The 19,289-nt window shown below is 33.2% G+C and overlaps 1 protein-coding gene across 1 annotated transcript; it reads left to right on the forward strand.

Annotated features, from left to right (window-relative positions):
- Positions 1 to 3,015: 3,015 nt before the first annotated feature.
- LOC137627316 (uncharacterized) lies at positions 3,016 to 18,454 on the forward strand. The gene is made up of 2 exons (XM_068358399.1): positions 3,016 to 3,061; positions 17,841 to 18,454. Exons 1-2 carry the CDS (start codon positions 3,016 to 3,018, stop codon positions 18,452 to 18,454), a joined length of 660 nt encoding a protein of 219 aa, XP_068214500.1.
- Positions 18,455 to 19,289: the final 835 nt, after the last annotated feature.

A 19,289-nucleotide genomic window follows, 5' to 3' on the forward strand; every position in this document is an offset into this window, starting at 1 on the left:
ATCATCTCCTCCTACGCCTATTGACGCAAAGGGCCTCGGTTAGATTTTGCCAGTCCTCGCTCTTTCTTGAGCATTTAATTCGATACTTCTCCAAGCATTCTCTATTTTATATATATATATATATATATATATACATACACTAGCGCTATTTACCACAAGAAATTTGACTAAGTCCCGTGAGAATGCGGTCCATTCTTTCCAGCGAATTCCCTAGAACAAGCAAGTGGGATTACAGTTAATGTTATTTTAATCCCACGGGGAGATTTACTCACAGGTGATTTATACCTCCCCGTGGGGAAATTACCCCCAGAGTTTGTAAATAAATCATCTTATTTTTTCTAATTTATCTCCGTCCTTTATGTTTAGTGCAAGAGATAATTTTTTATTATGCTCTTTGAAGGGGGGGGGGGGGGAGGAAACGTTTGAGATTGAATGTAAATAGATATGGAAAAGTTTGTACTGTTTATGTGTATCTATATGCAGAGAGAGAGAGAGAGAGAGAGAGAGAGAGAGAGAGTTTGTATTGTAAACGTTTTACGTTTGAGGATTGGATATGAATAATACGGGTTTGAGGTTTTGTTTTGGTGAGTTTACTTAGAGGAAAATAAGGAAATAGCTATGCATCAGTAGTAATTGATAAAGAACATAAAATATCTTAAGAGGGAGTAGTCATACCCTGGTGAGAGGGATTGTAGTCAGGAAATGAGGGGGGGGGTGTTGAATCTGGGTATGCGTGCGTGCATGTCTATCTAAATTATTGAGTTATTTATTTATTTATTTTTTATTTATGTAGTTCTTTAGTTTGTTATTTATTTAGTTAGTTATTTTATCGAACCGTCATATTTTGACTGGTCGCGTACACTAGTAATAACGATGATAATAATAATAATAATAATAATAATAATAATAATAATAATCATCACTTAACCTGGAGGGGTGTATACCTGGTCTGGCTACACAAAGAAACCCCCCTCCCCCCCCACAGCGTAATGCAAGGCCCGCAATATAAGCTTGTATATATCCTTAAAATAACTAGAAAATCAAATATATCAAAACGCTTAGCCAGAAAGTTATCAACTTTATAAAAGTCTTTTATAACACCATAAACGCTTCCAGGAAACTGAAATTACAGAAAAGGCATTGTTCAGAATACATCTATAACGTTTGAAACACTTCCAGAAGACTAGAATTACGGAGATATCACTGTTCAGAATGCATCTATAACGTTTAAAACACTTTCAGAACACTGAAATTACAGAAAAGGCATTGTTCAGAATACATCTATAACGTTTAAAACACTTCCAGAAGACTAGAATTACGGAGATGGCATTGTTCAGAATACATCTATAACGTTCAAAACGCTTCCAGAAAACTGAAATTACAGGAAAATCATTCTTCAGAATACATCTATAACGTTTAAAACACTTCCAGAAGACTAGAATTACAGAGATATCATTGTTCAGAATACATCATAAACGTTTAAAACACTTCCAGAAGACTAGAATTCCAGAAAAATCATTGTTCAGAATACATCTATAACGTTTAAAACTCTTCCAGAAGACTAGAATTCCAGAAAAATCATTGTTCAGAATACATCTATAACGTTTAAAACATTTCCAGAAGACTAGAATTACGGAGATATCATTGCTCAGAATACATAATGATAATTATGAAAACGTTGATAATGATAATAACGACCAAGACGAAGACGATGATGACCACCTTCTTATATTAAGCTAAAGTTTGTCATACAATCTCGGGACCGCATATTTGAAACCTCAAAAACCAACAGTCGTGGTGCATTTTTGGGTTCAATAATCAGTCACGTGAGGATACGATTTCTTGGCTGCCTGATGTATAATAATTATCATAAATATACTGGATGTCTAGTTCTCATAATTTTAGTCATTTCACATAACTTAGAAATGATTTCAGGTTTGATAAGGCTGCCAGTTTAGTTCAGTTGCTACTCGAAATTGTAAAAGGTATATGTTATATCTCGTTTCATTTGGTATCAAAAAGCTTATTAATTATTGAAAGCATCTTACTGGAACGAAAGCTGCTTGTAGATCTAAAAATATTGCTTTCTTCTTCTTCTTCTTCTTCTTCTTCTTCTTCTTCTTCTTCTTCTTCTTCTTCTTCTTCTTCTTCTTCTTAGGGGAAATTCAAGTTAGAAGTTAGTAGCTAATAGAATATAAGGTTTCAAATCAGTATATTCCCCCTACAGTAATCATAAATCAGAATTTTCCTTACACAAGTACCCCTTACTATTTCAATTTTCCACTCTGGAGTAATAAAAACTTATTGAAAACACTCAGAGTTCAGAAAACCTATAAAAAACACAATGACATTCATACTTCCTGAATTCATTCATATATTACATCCATTATCATGCAAATGAGGGTAGCAGACATCTTACAATTTGTGGACCCACTCCCTACTCTGGTCCTGGTAGCCTGGTAGGGTAGTCATGGGCGTAAGGTCTTTGTGTGCTAGTTCCAGTGCCCTACTGGTTTGCTGGTTGGCTGGGTGGCTGGCAAGCGTCTGCAAGTTTCGTGGTACATTGGGTCCACCTTTCGTACCTTTGGGTGGTATATACACCTTTAGATGGAGCCATTGGCAGTGACATGGATTTGCCAACTGACCTCATTACTACTACTAGCATTGCCACCACTGCTGCTACTGCCATCTGAACTCATGCCGGTCCTAGTTTGAGGTTGCTAATGATGCTCTAACTGGTATAACTATATAAATAGATATTATAGATATTACTTATCTTGGTTTATCTTTGTTTTACTTATTGTTAATATTTGTTATCTTTAAAAAAAGACATATTGACAGTCAAAAACATTCAAAAGATAACCCAAAAATACTATCATCTACCCTTATGCCGGTACTAGTTTGAAATTATTACTGACGCTCTAACTGGTATAACTATATAAGTAGATATTATTAATCTTGGTTTATCGTTATTTTTGCGTATTTTTACTGCTTGTTCTCCTTTGAAAAGACATAATGACAATTAAAAATGTCAAAAATACTATCATCTACCCTCATGTCGGTACTAGTTTGAAATTACTATTCATGCTCTTACTGGGGATAACTATATAGACATTACAAATCCTGGTTTATTTGTATTTTTAAATACTCTTACTGCTGCCCACCCTTCTAAAAAAAATATCTAATCACAGGTAAAACCACCCAAAAAACATCCCTATTCATATCATTATCCCTTAAGAATGCCATTTCTACTTCTAATGGTGCACGAAGAAAAATCGAAAGGTCCCTCTGACCTACAACCTAGTTTTATCTGAGAAATTCCAACTCAGCAACATCCACTCGGCTTACCCAATGCGATTTTTCCAACTGGATAGATTTGTTTACATCCGCCATTTCCTGTAATGCGAGATTGTCCCCCTAGCGGAGGGACGGGAAGTTGGAATTGGGAGCAAACTAGGTCAGTGGTTCTTGGGGTCGGGATTGAGGATCGATTTTTTTAAAACGATGTGGGGCGTGACAGAGACAAAGGAAAGGACTTTTAATAGGTTGATAAGATACCTAAAGTATAGATGGGGATTGCTTGGGAAATATTAATTATATGAGGAAGTTGGGGGAATCGTAGGAATGAGAATTTAGTGAATGTTTTTTATGTTGAACAGGCTGACATAAATGTCTTTTTATAGTTCATCATTAAAAGATATATTTTGATTTTGTTATTGTTTTTATTATATTTTATATTGATTATTCATTAATTTTATCTTTGAAAGATATATTTTGATGTTATTGTTTTTATTATATTTTGTATTGATTATTCATTAATTTTATCTTTGAAAGATATATTTTGATGTTGTTATTATTTTTATTATATTTTATATTGATTATTCATTAATTTTATCCTTGAAAGATATATTTTGATGTTGGTACTGTTTGTAAAATGTTTTATTTTGTTCATTATTTCTCTTGTGGTTTATGTATTTCCTTATTTCCTTTCCTCGCTGGGCTATTTTTCCTGATGGAGCCCTTAGAGGGCTTCTAGCATCCTGCTTTTCAAACTAGGGTTGTAGGTTCGTTAGTAATAATAATAACGATGATGATTATAATAATAAGCTATCATTATGAGTAATTGTATATGAATTGGTAATTTATTAATGATGTTGTGCGTGACCCAATTACAGAACTTACGTTATGCAAATTACATATGAAATTATATGAACTCTTTATGACATATCATCTATTATTCATGTGTTGGTGCCATATTATGGAATTACCTTGTAAAATTTTCGTAATTTCTAGAATTATATCTAATGTGTATTGATTTTCGTAATCGTTCGTAATGTGGCTGAATTTTTGTAATGTCGATCTAAAGCTGTTTTTGAATTATTAAACGAGTTTGTGGTATATTTTCTTCTCGTATAGTTTGATATTAATTTGTTACAGTAATTGTTTTGGTGGAGCCGTAAGCAAGGAAGCTGGACAGCTGATTAATGTATGTGAAAAGTAAAAATACAGTATGCAGTAAAATGTAAAATATAGTAAGCTGTGAAAAGTAAAATACAGTAAACTGTGAAAAGTTAAATACAGTATGCAGGAAAATGTAAAATACAGTAAGCTGTGGGAAGTAAAATACAGTAAGCTGTGGGAAGTAAAATACAATAATCTGTGAAAAGTAAAAATACAATAATCTGTGAAAAGTAAAATACAGTAAACTGTGAAAAGTAAAAAATAATAATCTGTGAAAAGTAAAATACAGTAAACTGTGAAAAGTAAAATACAACAAGCTGTGGAAAGTAAAATACAGTAAACTGTGAAAAGTAAAAAACAATAAGCTGCGGGAAGTAAAATACAGTGAGCTGGGAAAATTAAAATACAATAATCTGTGAAAAGTAAAATACAGTAAACTGTGAAAAGTAAAATACAGTGAGCTATGAAAAGTAAAATACAGTAAACTGTGAAAAGTAAAATACAGTGAGCTATGAAAAGTAAAATACAGTAAACTGTGAAAAGTAAAATACAGTAAGTAATGGAAAGTAAAATACAGTAAGCTATGAAAAGTAAAATACAATAATCTGTGAAAAGTAAAATACAGTAAACTGTGAAAAGTAAAAAACAATAAGCTGTGGGAAGTAAAATACAGTAAGCTGTGAAGAGTAAAATACAGCAAGCTGTGAAGAGTAAAATACAATATGCTGGGTAAAGTAAAATACAATAAGCAGTGAAAAGTCAAATACAATAAGCTATGAAAAATAGAATACAATAAGCTGTGAAATGTATAACAATAAGCTATGAAAAATAAAATACAGTAAGCTGTGAAAAGTCAAATACAATAAGCTATGAAAAATAGAATACAGTAAGCTGTGGAAAGTAAAATTCAGTAAGCAACTAAAAGCAATATAAAGTAAGCTGTGGAGAGTAAAATACAGTAACCAGCTAAAAGCAATATAAAGTAAGCTGTGTAGAGTAAAATACAGTAAGCGGTGAAAAGTAAAATACATTAGGCAGTATTACTTATGTATAAAACCCTCTTACGAGAATGGATATATTTGAAATTCATCTTCGAATTTAAAGGCCGCTCATGAATGGCAGAGGCAAGGGACAGTTATATTGCCCTATCAAGCAGGACAATGCCCCAAAGATCAGCGCCAAGCCCCATTTCCACCCAAGCTAGGACCAAGGAGGGCCAGGCAAGTGGCTGCTGATGACTCAGCAGATAGACCTATAAGATTCCCTCAACCCCCACATCTTTAGCTCATAAGGATGGTGAGGCTGCAGCGACCAAATGAACTAACGAGTTTGAGCGGGATTCGAACCGCAGTCTGGCGTTCACCAGTCAGGGACGTTACTGCATCGGCCACCACAACATTTAATATGATTTTCAGTCTTATATGTCATTTGTTGTAATATATATATATATATATATATATATATATTGCTTTTATATACATTACCACAATGGGGTTTCATCATTTACAAATTAAATATTGTTATTATTACGTTGTTGCTTATGCTAATTAAGTCTGAATTTTATTCATTATTATATGTTCCCTTTTAATCATTGTTTTAAGGTTATTATCAACGTTTTATGACTTATTCCTCACCATCATTATTTTATTATCATCATCATTATTAATCATTAAGTTTCTTTAATTATCACTAGCGATGTCAAATAAGATTTCATGATTTTCGAATTTCTGGGTCAAATTGCCAGGATTTCCTCTCGCTAAAGTTCTAACCTGGAAATCATGTTCAATCAATAATTGTAACCTTTGCAAAACACAGCCTTTTAGCTTTTGCAAACAAGACTTTGTTTGAAAAAACAAGTCTTTTAGCTTTTGCAAACAAAAACTTTTCGTCTTTGTAAACGAGACTTAGTTTTAAAAAACAAGCCTTGTAGCTTTTGCAAACGAGCATTTTAGGTTTTGCAAACAAGTTTTTAGCCTTTGCAGACAAAACTTTTAGCCTTTGCAAACAAGCCTTTTAGCCTTTGCTAACAACCCTTTTACCCTTCCTTTTAGTCTTTGTAAACAAGCCTTTTTAACTACAAACAAGACTTTTAGCCCATAGAAACAAGCCTTTTATCCTTAGCAAACAAACCTTTTAGTCTTCACTAACAAGCCTTTTAGCTTTTATAAACAAGTCTTGTAGCCTTTGCTAACAAACCTTTTAGCTTTAACACAAACAAGCCCTTTTAGTCTTTGCAAACAAAGCTTTTAGCATTTACAAACAAAGCTTTTAGCTATTGCAAACAAACCTTCCAGCATTAAAAACAAACCTTTTAGCTATTGCAGGCAAACCTTTCAGCGTTTAAAAACAAACCTTTTAGTCTTTGCAAAAAACCTTTTAGTCTTTGCAAACAAACCTTTCAGCGTTTAAAAACAAGCCTTTTAGTCTTTGCAAACAAACCTTTTAGTCTTTGCAAACAAACCTCATAGTCTTTGCGAGCAAACCTTTCAGTGTTTAAAAACAAACCTTTTAGTCTTTGCAAACAAACCTTTTAGCCTTTGCAAACAAACCTTTTAGCCATTGCAAACCAACCTTTTAGCTTTAACAAACAAGGCTTTTAGTTTTGCAAACAAGCCTTTTAGCCATTGCAAACAAACCTTTTAGTCTTTGCAACAACCCTTTTAGTTTGGCAAACAAACCTTTTAGCCTTTGCAAACAAACCTTTTAGCCTTGACAAATAAGGCTTTTAGTTTTGCAAACAAGCCTTTTAGTTTGGCAAACAAACCTTTTAGCCTTAACAAACAAGCCTTTTTGCCATTGCAAAAAAAACTTTTAGCTTTCATAAACAAGCCACGCCTCTACTTCAGCCTTCTTCGTGCTCATCCGCTATTGCATTTATGCAATGGGAGAAAAGGCCCCTGGAATACTGCAGACCGAGTTTTATTTTGCAACACCCTGTTTGCCTTGAGTAATTAAATATCTTCAAGTGTCTTGCAGTGAACGGCTTTCGGTTCCAACATTATGCACGGGAAAATAAGATCTGGAAATACTAGCATTAGATTTTTTTTCTAATTTTGCATAATTGTATATATGTGTTTTTAATGCGAATAATATTTGCGAAGTATTATATGTTTGCTTCAGCTTGTCAGCTTTTTCGTCGTGTATTCAAGTTGATGCTAAACTATTTACTTTGAAAATCTAAAGTGATAATTCAACTTTATATATATATATATATATATGTGTGTGTGTATATATATATATAAAATTGAGAAGGGAAGAAAGAGAAGACGATGGATTATCGAGTTAAGAAATTTGAGGGAATAGGCTGGCATAGAAAGACCTGAAACAAACGCTAGGCCTTTTTCTTGCAGTGGACTAGCAACGGCTGATGATGATGATCATGCTGATTATATATATATATATATATATATATGTGTGTGTGTGTGTGTGTGTGTGTGTATGCATGTATGTATGTACGTACGTATGTATATATACCCTAAAATTACTTTTCAATACCGAATGGCTTCCCTTGCTAAAGTGGTGGATCTTATGGCCTATATATAATAATCCTCGCTCTCTCTCTCTCTCTCTCTCTCTCTCTCTCTCTCTCACCGGACTGAACCCTTATATGCAAATGGGGTAAAAGAAAAACCCACATCTCTCTTAACCCCTTTTGTAGTATGTAGGGCTCCTACAGGACACAACTGCTTATCCAAGGCCTGTATGTCTAAGCAAGGGCTTGACCCAATTTGACTTTTGCAGTATTATAAAGTGTGCAGCTTTAAGTTGTCCCTGTGTGTTAACCACTCTCGTTGTAGTCCTTCCTCGTGTCGTTTCAAATGGCTTTTTTTATTTTCCTTTTTTATGTTGTGACTTGGTTAACCCTTGGTACTGTAATGCCTAGTATTCTCTCTCTCTCTCTCTCTCTCTCTCTCTCTCTCTCTCAAGGAGAGGAGACTATGATTCCTTTGTTCGCTACGTATATGTAAATTTATGATTTATATATATAAAACATTATCGAACTAATTTTCTCTCTCTCTCTCTCTCTCTCTCTCTCTCTCTCTCCCTCTCTCTCTCTCTCTCTCAAGGAGAGGAGACTATGATTCCTTTGTTCGCAACGCGTATGATTTTTTTTATATAGATCAGCAAAATAATACAAATTTCTCTCTCTCTCTCTCTCTCTCTCTCTCTCTCTTAAGGAGAGGAGAGTATGATTCCTTTGTTCGCTACATATATGTAAATATATGAATTTTTATATCTAAAACATTATCGAACTAATTCTCTCTCTCTCTCTCTCTCTCTCTCTCTCTCTCTCTCTCTCTCAAGGAGAGGAGAGTATGATTCCCTTGTTCGCAACGCGTATGAATTTTTTTTATATTGAAGATTATCGAAATAATACAAATTCTCTCTCTCTCTCTCTCTCTCTCTCTCTCTCTCTCTCTCTCTCAAGGAGAGGAGACTATGATTCCTTTGTTCGCAATACGTATGAAATATTTTTTTTTACAGATTATCGAAGTAATACAAATTTTGTTCTCTCTCTCTCTCTCTCTCTCTCTCTCTCTCTCTCTCTCTCTCTCAAGAAAAAGAGAGTATGACTCCTTTGTTCACGACGTGTATGCAAATTTATGATTTTTATATCTGAAACATTATCGAACTAATTCTATTCTCTCTCTCTCTCTCTCTCTCTCTCTCTCTCTCTCTCTCTCTCTCAAGAAAAGGAGAGTATAATAATTCCTTTGTTCGTGATTCGTATGGAAATTTATGTATTTTCTGTATATTAGATATTATCGAACTAATGAAAATTACTTAATTTTTTTTTTTTTACCGAAAATTAACTTCATTATGTTGTTGTTGTTTTTGCTGTTTTTGTTGTTGTTGTTATGGCCCTATAGTTCAGAACGCAATATGCATCGTACAAATATTTATCAGAATTATCACAACTATTTAACAAATGTTATAACAAGTTTTATCTCTTAAGAAATTATTTCCTTAAACCACTCGCACACAGTCTTCTGCTGTTCGGAGTAATCTCGCGGACTCATTTCTCTCTCTCTCCCCGCGCGCGGGGAGAAATAGCAAGAACAATTTTCCCTAGTTCGCTGCCTTTATGTAAATGAGGGTTACTGAAGACTTTCTGGGGGGAAATCCCCGAAAAATCGGGGGGAGTTTTCTGTAACTTCTCTGCTTATTCTAGATTGTAATTCCATGGAGTTTCGTAATCTCCTGGCTGTACGGTTTTGCCTTTTATATCTTGTGATGTGCGAATGGGTTTTCTCTGTGAACACTTTAAACAGTTAGTTTGCTGTGTGTAAATATATATGTTTATATATATATATATATATATATATGTATATATATATATATATATATATAATATTAATGTGTATATAATATATATGTGTATATATGTATCTATATCATATAATGTGTATATATATTATGTATATATATATATATATATATATATATTTATATATATATATACATATATACAGTATATATATTTATTTATTTATGTATTATATATATGTATATATATATATTGTATGTGTATATATGTATATATACATATAATATACATTATATATATATATATATATATATTTATTTATTTATGTATTATATATATGTATATATATATATATTGTATGTGTATATATGTATATATACATTTAATATACATTATATATATATATATATATATATATATTGTGATAGGACGAGAGAAGGTTGTGACTCAAAGACAGGATGAAAGCAACTGAGTGAGTTTATTATAGAACACTCTTCTTTCTATACAAAAGTTCAAGGCAACAGGAAATTTCCTGTTCAAAATCGACACCGTTAATATTGAGAAAACCAGACATGTTTATTCGGGTTCTTTTTAGTGCGAGGGAAGAGCGAAGATACAAGCATAATATATACACAAAAAGAAACGCCTTTTGGAAATGGAAGGGTTATAGGAATGAAGAATATATTTAAGAAAGGAAAGCAGACAGAATCCGAAGTGAGCGATGGATTCGCTTCTTAAAATTGGCATTTGAAATAATTAAATAATTGAAATAAATAAAAAAAATATTTCAACATTAACCGTTGACATTTTCTATTTTGTTTTTGCCTTTATCTAAAGCTTGGTATAAACGCTGGAACGGTTTGTCAAACGCAGTTCGACTGTGTTCGACAGACAAGTGTTTGAATTGATGTTCGACCATATGAACTGGGTATTCGGTTGTCGAACACGTTCGTCGAACGGTTCGAAGAAAGTCCGTTCTCGCCTGACTTTCTGGGCGGGACTTCATTGTCCACAAACCTTATGCATTTGTGGCTGACTCCACCTCTTCGAACCGTTTAAATAGGTTCGAGAACCGGGTTCGACGAACCGCTGGACCCTGTAAACCACGCTAAAGGTTTATCTAGGTCAGTGTGTCGATGAAATTTCTTATGGAAAAGTGATTTATTGGAGGTGATTTTGTGATTGATGTGGTTGGCAATGTAGAGTGAAGATGATGAAAGATTTGCTGAGGAGAAGGATGGAAATATAGCGAAGAAATTTTTGCTTCAATTTTATTACAATTCAATTTCAATTTCAATTTTTGCTTCTAGGTTTTTTTTATTCTCTTGAGTTTTTTTTCTTTTTGATTTTCAAAAAAAGGGGATTCAAAATTATTTAGGAGTTGATAAGAAAATAATGAACTTTGTTACTAATCTTAAGATATTTTATATTCTTTATTCATAATATATGATATATAGTGAAGATGGTGAAAGATAGGCAGAGGAGAGAAATGGACAGGAAGGTTAACCATAAGAAATTTATTTTAGAAATGATTTAGGAAAATGAAAATTATGAAAATAGATGTGAAAGTATTATTATTTATATTTGAGACATCTATTTTAATGGTGTTATTGATATTGGATATTTTATATTTGTTATTTTTCATATAATTTATTTACTTTTTTCCTTTCCTGACTGGGCTAATTTTCCCTGTTGAAGCCCTTGGGCTTATAGCATCCTGCTTTACCAACTAGGATTGTAGCTTGACTAGTAATAGTAATGATAATTATAATAATAATAATAATAATAATAATAGTAATGTCACAGGACGGTGAAAGAAAAGAGGAATGAAAAAGATAAGAGGGAAAAGGGAATGAAAAGAGAGAAAAGGCAAATAGTAACAAAGGAAAGAGACATCAAAGAACGGTAATTTTTGTTTCAATTTTATTACAATTCAATTTCAATTTAAATTTTTGCTTCTAGTTTTTTTTTTAATTCTCTTGAGGGTTTTTTTTTTATTCTCTTGAGTTATATTTTTTCAAAAGAGGAGATTCAAGAACTTAAAACACATTTTTTTTTTCTTTTTGGAAGAAGAAAGTAATTTTGTAAGAAAATAAGCATAGACTTGTTAAAACATTATTTTTTAAATTATCTATGTAATATTAACAATTTTTTTTTTAAATACTTTCAGACTTTATTCTGTATAAGGCTTCTGTTGCCAGGCTCGTTTTTCATAAATTTGTATTATTATTATTATTATTATTATTATTATTATTATTATTATTAATGTTAAGCTACAACCCTAGTTGGAAAAGCAGGATGCTATAAGCCCAGGGGCCCCAACAGGGAAAATAGCTCAGCGAGGAAAGGAAACAAGGAATAATAAAATATTTTAAGAATAGTAACAACATTAAAATAAATATTTCCTGTATAAACAATAAAAACTTCAACAAAACAAGAGGAAGTGAAACTAGATAAAACAGTGTGCCTGAGTGTACCCTCAAGCAAGAGAACTCTAACCCAAGACTGTGGAAGACCATGGTACAGAGGCTATAGCACTACCCAAGACTAGAGAACAATGGTTTGATTTTGGAGTGTCCTTCTCCTAGAAGAGCTGCTTACCATAGCTAAAGAGTCTCTTCTACCCTTACCAAGAGGAAAGTAGCCACGGAACAATTACAGTACAGTAGTTAACCCCTTGGGTTAAGAAGAATTGTTTGGTAACCTCAGTGTTGTCAAGTGTAAGAGGACAGAGGAGAATCTCTAAAGAATAGGCCAGACTATTCGGTGTCTGTGTAGGCAAAGGGAAAGAACCGTAACCAGAGAGAAGGATCCAATATGGTACTGTCTGGCCAGTCAAAGGACCCCCTAACTCTCTAGCGGTAGTATCTTTTCATTGCATATACAAAAAGTAAATTTAAATAAATTTTTTTCTATTAAATACACAGAGATCACTTTTTTATTGCATATACAAAAAGTATATTTAAATGCATTTTTTATATTAAATGCACAGATAGAGATAACTTTTTATTGCATATACAAAAAGTAAATTTAAAAACATTTTTCATATTAAATACACAGGTAGAGATCACTTTTATTGCATATACAAAAAGTAAATTTGAATAAATTTTTCATATTAAATACACAGGTTGAGATTGCTTTTTATTGCATATACAAAAACTAAATTTAAATATATTTTTCGTATTAAATACACAGGTAGAGATCACTTTTTTCTTGCATATACAAAAAGTAAATTTAAATACATTTTTTCATATTAAATACACAGGTAGAGATCACTTTTTATTGCATATACAAAAGTAAATTTAAATGCATTTTTTATATTAAATACAGAGATAGAGATCACTTTTTATTGCATATACAAAAAGTAAATTTAAATACATTATTCTATTAAATACACAGGTAGAGATAACTTTTATTGCATATACAAAAAGTAAATTTAAAAACATTTTTCATATTAAATACACAGGTAGAGATCACTTTTTTATTGCATATACAAAAAGTAAATTTAAATACATTATTCTATTAAATACACAGGTAGTGATCACTTTTTTATTGCATATACAAAAAGTAAAAAATAAATTTTTCATATTAAATACACAGGTAGAGATAACTTTTTTATAGCATATACAAAAACTAAATTCAAATATTTTTTTTCCTATTAAATACACAGGTTGAGATAACTTTTTATTGCATATACAAAAACTAAATTTAAATAAAATTTTCCTATTAAATACACAGGTTGAGAAAACTTTTTATAGCATATACAAAAAGTAAATTTAAATACATTTTTCATATTAAATACACAGGTAGAGATCACTTGTTTTTTTTTTTTTTTTTTTTTTTGAGAAACTCATAGAACGTTTAAAAAAAATTCCCGAGGGAAAACTCTCCCCTGACCCCTGACTAGAACAACATTCTTCCCCTTGTCTGAGGACTCGACCGCATTGGTTTTCCCCCTCAGACTCCATAAACGATGCCTCTTCACCTTTCAAGGACTGACCCTCCACAAGATAGGGATGATCAAGACGTATAAGAAAGAGATGGGAAAAAAATGAAGAAAGGAAAAAGACAGGAGAAGAAAAAATGGAAAAGGAAGAGAGGGGTAAAGAGAAAAAAGGGAAACTAAAGATAATGGATAAGGGGACAAGAAAAAGATGGGGGAAAATGGAAAAGGAAGAGAGTGGAAAAGAAAAAGAGGGGAAACGAAAGATAGTGGGAAATAAAAATAGGGGGAAAGAAAGAGAAGGGAAAAGAAAAAAGAATGGAAAAGTGAGAAAGTGGACAAGAAAAGGAAGGGAAACAAAAGATAATGGAAAAGAAAGAGAGGGGAAAGGAAGAAAGGGGACAAGAAAAAGAAGAGAGTGGAAAAGAAAGAGTGGAAACGAAAGATAGTGAGAAATAGAAATTGTGGAAGAAAAGGATTTTGGAAAAGATAGGAAAGGGAAAAGAAAGAGGAAAAGCAAAATAGGGGAAAATAAATAGAGATATTAATGATGGTAAGATACTGAGACAGGAGGTGGTGATATTAGAAGCAGGAAAGTAAGGGGAAAGCTCAAGTCAGCATATAAGAAAGAGGGGTAAAGAAAGTGAAAAGTTAGAGGGAAAGGTTGAGGTGAGTAGGTAGGGGTAAGATGACAGGTGGGGGAGGTGGTTATGTCTTGGAGGGGAGGGTAAAAAAGTAAGGGGCGGGTTGAAGTCAGTATATAAGTAAGAGGAAAAGAAAGAGAAAGGATGAGAGGAGTAGGAAGGGGTAAGGTATGAGGAGGGGAGCTGTTTATGTCCTAGAGGGGGAGGGTATAAAAGTAAGCGGAAAGTACAAGTCACCAGCAGATATTTAGTGATTTATTTCTCTCCCCTTTTTAAGGGGTCTTGAGAGATGTGGGGTTTTGGCATTTCTCAATGGGTGAATGAGGGGAAAAGGGGTTATGGAATGGGGTTAGGGATCTGGAAAGGGGGGTTGGGGTGGGGATAAGGTTCTGGAAAGGGGGTTGGGCTCTGGAAGGGTAGCCTGGAGGCAGGTTGTGAAAGGGTTGTATGTTTTCCTTCAAGTGTTTTGTATGGAAGGGTTTTAGCCGAGATATCTCAGATAGAGAGAGAGAGAGAGAGAGAGAGAGAGAGAGAGAGAGAGAGGAATCAATAGGCGTTCATACATTAGCAGTGGAATAGACGACGCAGATAAATGAGAGGAGAAGTAGATAGATAGATAAGTGAATAGATAGGAGAGTGAGAGTTATGGCTAAATACGAGGGTTGTAGTATTGCTAGAATAGGTAGATAAAAGAAAATATAGATTGATGATTGATTGTTATATACAACAACAATAACAACAAACACAGCTGTTTCTAGTCCACTGCTGGACAAAGTAAATATGGGGTTTGGTCAGTTTTCATCACCACGCTGGCCAGTGGGGATTGGTGATGATGGGAGACTTTTGTCTGATGTCTCAGAGCAAACCAATCTAGTATGGGTGTTCCTGATTTGTACAGCTTTTGCTGATAATGGCGATACGCAAACCCTTCCACTACGTTAAGGTTTCCCCACTCAGAAAGGGATATATATATATATATATATATGTATATATATATATATACATATATATATATATATATATACATATATATATATACATATATATATATGTATATATATATATGTATATATATATATATGTATATATATATGTATATATATATGTATATATATGTATGTATATATATGTATATATATATATGTATATATATATATGTATATATATGTATATATATATATGTATATATATATGTATATATATATATATGTATGTATATATATATATATATATATGTATATATATATATATATGTATATATATATATATATATGTATGTATATATATGTATATATATATATATGTATATATATATATATGTATGTATATATATATATATATTATATATATAATATATATATATATATATATAAATATATATATATATATATATATACATTCTCTCTCTCTCTCTCTCTCTCTCTCTCTCTCTCTCTGTGGCCTTTTATATTGTATAGTTTTCGAGAAGATATAATTGTGTGGCGCCATGGCACACTCCAGTTCGCGGTGTCGGTAAGAAAAATAAATAAGGCTTCGGTCGTTGTTGCCTTTTTGGATACTATTTAACATTTTCCTATTCAAAACCTCTCTCTCTCTCTCTCTCTCTCTCTCTCTCTCTCTCTCAAGACGATTTTGGAGTCAATATTGTTAGTATTGTCATAAGGTGGTGTATTTTTTCATGGCATTATTATTATTATTATTATTATTATTGTTGTTGTTATTTTTTTTATTATCATTATTGTTATTATTATTATTATTATTATTATTATTACGTCCACCATCGATGTTGGAAGGAGGTTATGTATTATCCCCCGATTGTGTGTTTGTGAACAGCTTCCTGGCCACAATTTTAATCGTAGAGTAATGAAACTTGCAGGAATTAATTGTTGCGTAAAAAAATGGAAATTATTAAATTTTCGTAGGTCAAGGTCAAAGGTAAAGTTCATGGTCAAGCAAAATGTCCAATTCACGTAATCAGCCATAGGTTTGGACATCGTTATCACCGAGACTTCAAACTTGGTTCATATTTGAGTGTATGAAAATCCACGCTAGTTAATACATGTTAAGGTCGAAGTTCAAGGTCAAGGTCAAGCAAAAGGTCAAAAACCATACAGCCAAAATTTTAATCGTAAAGTAATGAAACCTGCAGGGATTTTAAACTGTTATACAAAGAAGTGGAAATGGGTAATAGATTCTGGGGAAGGCAAGCTGGTTTCGAGAAATACGCTGCCGTGGCGGAGTTCTGCCCTCTCAGAGTGCTGATTTAGTTTTTCTTTGTATTATTTGCAAAGCTATTAGTCTGTTTTTAAATACTATTTATTCATGTCAGCTGTTTTTGCCATTTTGTATATATGTACTAGTTTCCGTTGTATAAATTGATATTATTTTGTTTTTCTTGTGTATTGGGTTTTAGTTAATTATCCTTATACTTGTATGTATATACGGGTGTGTATGTGTGTGTATGTATATATATATATATATATATATATATATTCATAAAAGCCATATATTATACTCCTCTTAATATCTGGATTCTCTCTTCCTCGGGATCAGAGACCCAAGGGAGAATCAACTCTAAGATAATAGCTTCTAGTTGGCTGGGGAATCGAACCTGGGCCCAAGAAACTGAGGTTCCATTGATTTAGTAACTCAGCCACAAAGAGAGATCTTAGGAGTATGATATATGACTTATATGAATATGAAAAATACGTCTAAACGTGCATAATTTTATATATATATATATATATATATATATAAAATTATGCACATTTAGATGTATTTTTCATATTCATATAAGTCATATATTATACTCATATATTATACATACACACATAAACATACATGCATACTTACATACCAACCATTAAAGGAAGCCATCTAAAATTAAACGGTTCTAATTACAAATATTAGGCCATCTATTAAACAGCCTAGATAGTAACAAGACCATAAATACACTTTCATATCAACATCCATCAAGGAAATAGTCCCATAATTAAGGTAATTAGATGATAATGAAGACGTATAAAACAGATAGACATTAATTGAATCAGTGTAAGTGTTTGAGAAACTTCCCTTTAATGAAGCGTGAAGGAATAAACTTTCAAGGTAATTTCCCTATTTTGAGGTAATTTCCATTGTTTCAAGGTAATTTATAAGGTAATTTCAGTTTTCCTATAGTCAATTCTTTTTAGTGAGGCAGATTTACACCGACTCGCAGGGGTGCCCTTTTAGCTCGGAAAAGTTTCCTGATCGCTGATTGGTTGGACGAGATCATTCTAACCAATCAGATAACAGGAAAATTTTCCCAGCTAAAAGGGCACCGCTGCGAGTCAGTGCAAATGCGCCTCATTAAAAAAAATTGAATATAGCTTTAAATTTAAGGAAATTTGAAAAGCCTTAAGGTAATTTAAGGTGAAAAGCAGCAGCATTTAAGGTAATTCCACATGCTCGAGGTTTATACCCTGGTCACGATTAGAAGGAGAGTAATTATTCAGGGATATCGGATCCTTCGACTATTTATTAGCCTTATCCTCTTCTTCCTCATCTCCTCCAACCTCTCCTTCCCCTTCTTTCTCTTCTCCTCCTTCGTCTTTCTCCTTCTCTTTCTCTCCACCTCCTATTCCTCTCCTCTTCTGTATCATCCTCCCTTTCTATTCCTGCATCTCCTCCTCCTCCTCCTCCTCCTCCTCCTCCTCCTCCTCCTCCTCCTCTTTCTCCCTCTCTCCACCTCCTATTCCTCTCCTCTTCTTTATCATCCTCTCTTTCTACTCCTGCATCTCCTCCTCTTCCTCCTCCTCCTTCTCCTTTTTCTTCTCCACTTTCTCTTTCTCCTTCTCCTCACCTCCTGTTCCTCTCCTCCTCCTCATTATCTTCTCTTTTCCTATTCCTCTTCTCCCCTCCTCCCATTCCTCTTCTCCCATTTTTCTCCTATTCCTCTCCTCCTCCAATACTATTTCTATTCCTCTCCTCTCCTATGCTTCTCCTCTTCCTTCTCTCCACCTCCTATTCATCTTCTCTTTCCCTTTCTGCCTCTCCTCTCCCCTCCTCTTCCTCCTCCTCCTCCTCTCCTATTCTCCTCCTCCTCCTCCTCCTCCTCCTCCTCCTCCTCCTCCTCCTCCAGGTGCCGGCAGGACTTAGGAGATATCCTCCTTGAGAATTAAGATTCTCTGGCACTCTGACAATGTTTATCTTCTCAATTTGTCTTCTCTCTTCAAGGGGGAAATCAAAATCTCTCTCTCTCTCTCTCTCTCTCTCTCTCTCTCTCTCTCTGAAGCTTTCTTATCGCTCTTAATGATTCTCGGGCGAAGATGAATGGAGCGGCATATGTGGTTTTGCAAGATCCGAATGTGATATTTTTTTTTTTTTTTTTTTTTTTGTACGTGGCTGTTTTGGGATCGTGTCTTATGGTTGTGGGGGGGGGGTGAGGAATGGGCGAGTTGTTGTTGTTGTTGTTTTTGCTGTCGCTGTTGTTGTAATACAGGATAGTTGTCATTAATTAGGTAAGAAAAAAGTTTGTTTGACAAACCTAAACAAAATTTTAGGTCACTTTGCTACTGATGTTGTTGCTGGTGTTGTTGTTGTTGTTATTTGTGTTGTGGTTGGTGTTGTGGTTGTTGGTGGTGTTGTCCTGTAATACAGGACAGTTGTTATTAATTAGGTAAGAATAAAAATTGTTGGACAAAAATAAAAAAATAAATCTAGATCACTTTCATGTTGTTGTTGTTGTTGTTGTTGTTACTTTCATGTAATACCAGATAGACTTCGTTAATTAATTAAAACTTATTTTAATAAACCTAGAATTTTGTTGAACAAACCAAAAATTTATGTTGAACAAACACAAACACAAACTTGTTTGGAACAAACCGAAATTTTCTTTTGATAAATAAACTTGTTTTTGGAAACATTTAAAGTTTTAAAGGGCGCTCATGAGTGTTGTAGGTAAGGGACAGGAGAAGTCCCCCTCTATCAAGCT

Source organism: Palaemon carinicauda, chromosome 35 (assembly GCF_036898095.1).
Source record: "Palaemon carinicauda isolate YSFRI2023 chromosome 35, ASM3689809v2, whole genome shotgun sequence".
Lineage (NCBI taxonomy): Eukaryota > Metazoa > Arthropoda > Malacostraca > Decapoda > Palaemonidae > Palaemon > Palaemon carinicauda.

Coding starts and splice junctions, on each gene's coding strand:
- LOC137627316 (XM_068358399.1), top strand. CDS start 3,016: ATGACAATTAAAAATGTCAAAAATACTATCATCTACCCTCATGTCG. Junction 3,062..17,840: donor TATCATCTACCCTCATGTCG/GTACTAGTTTGA, acceptor ACTATTTATTAG/CCTTATCCTCTTCTTCCTCA.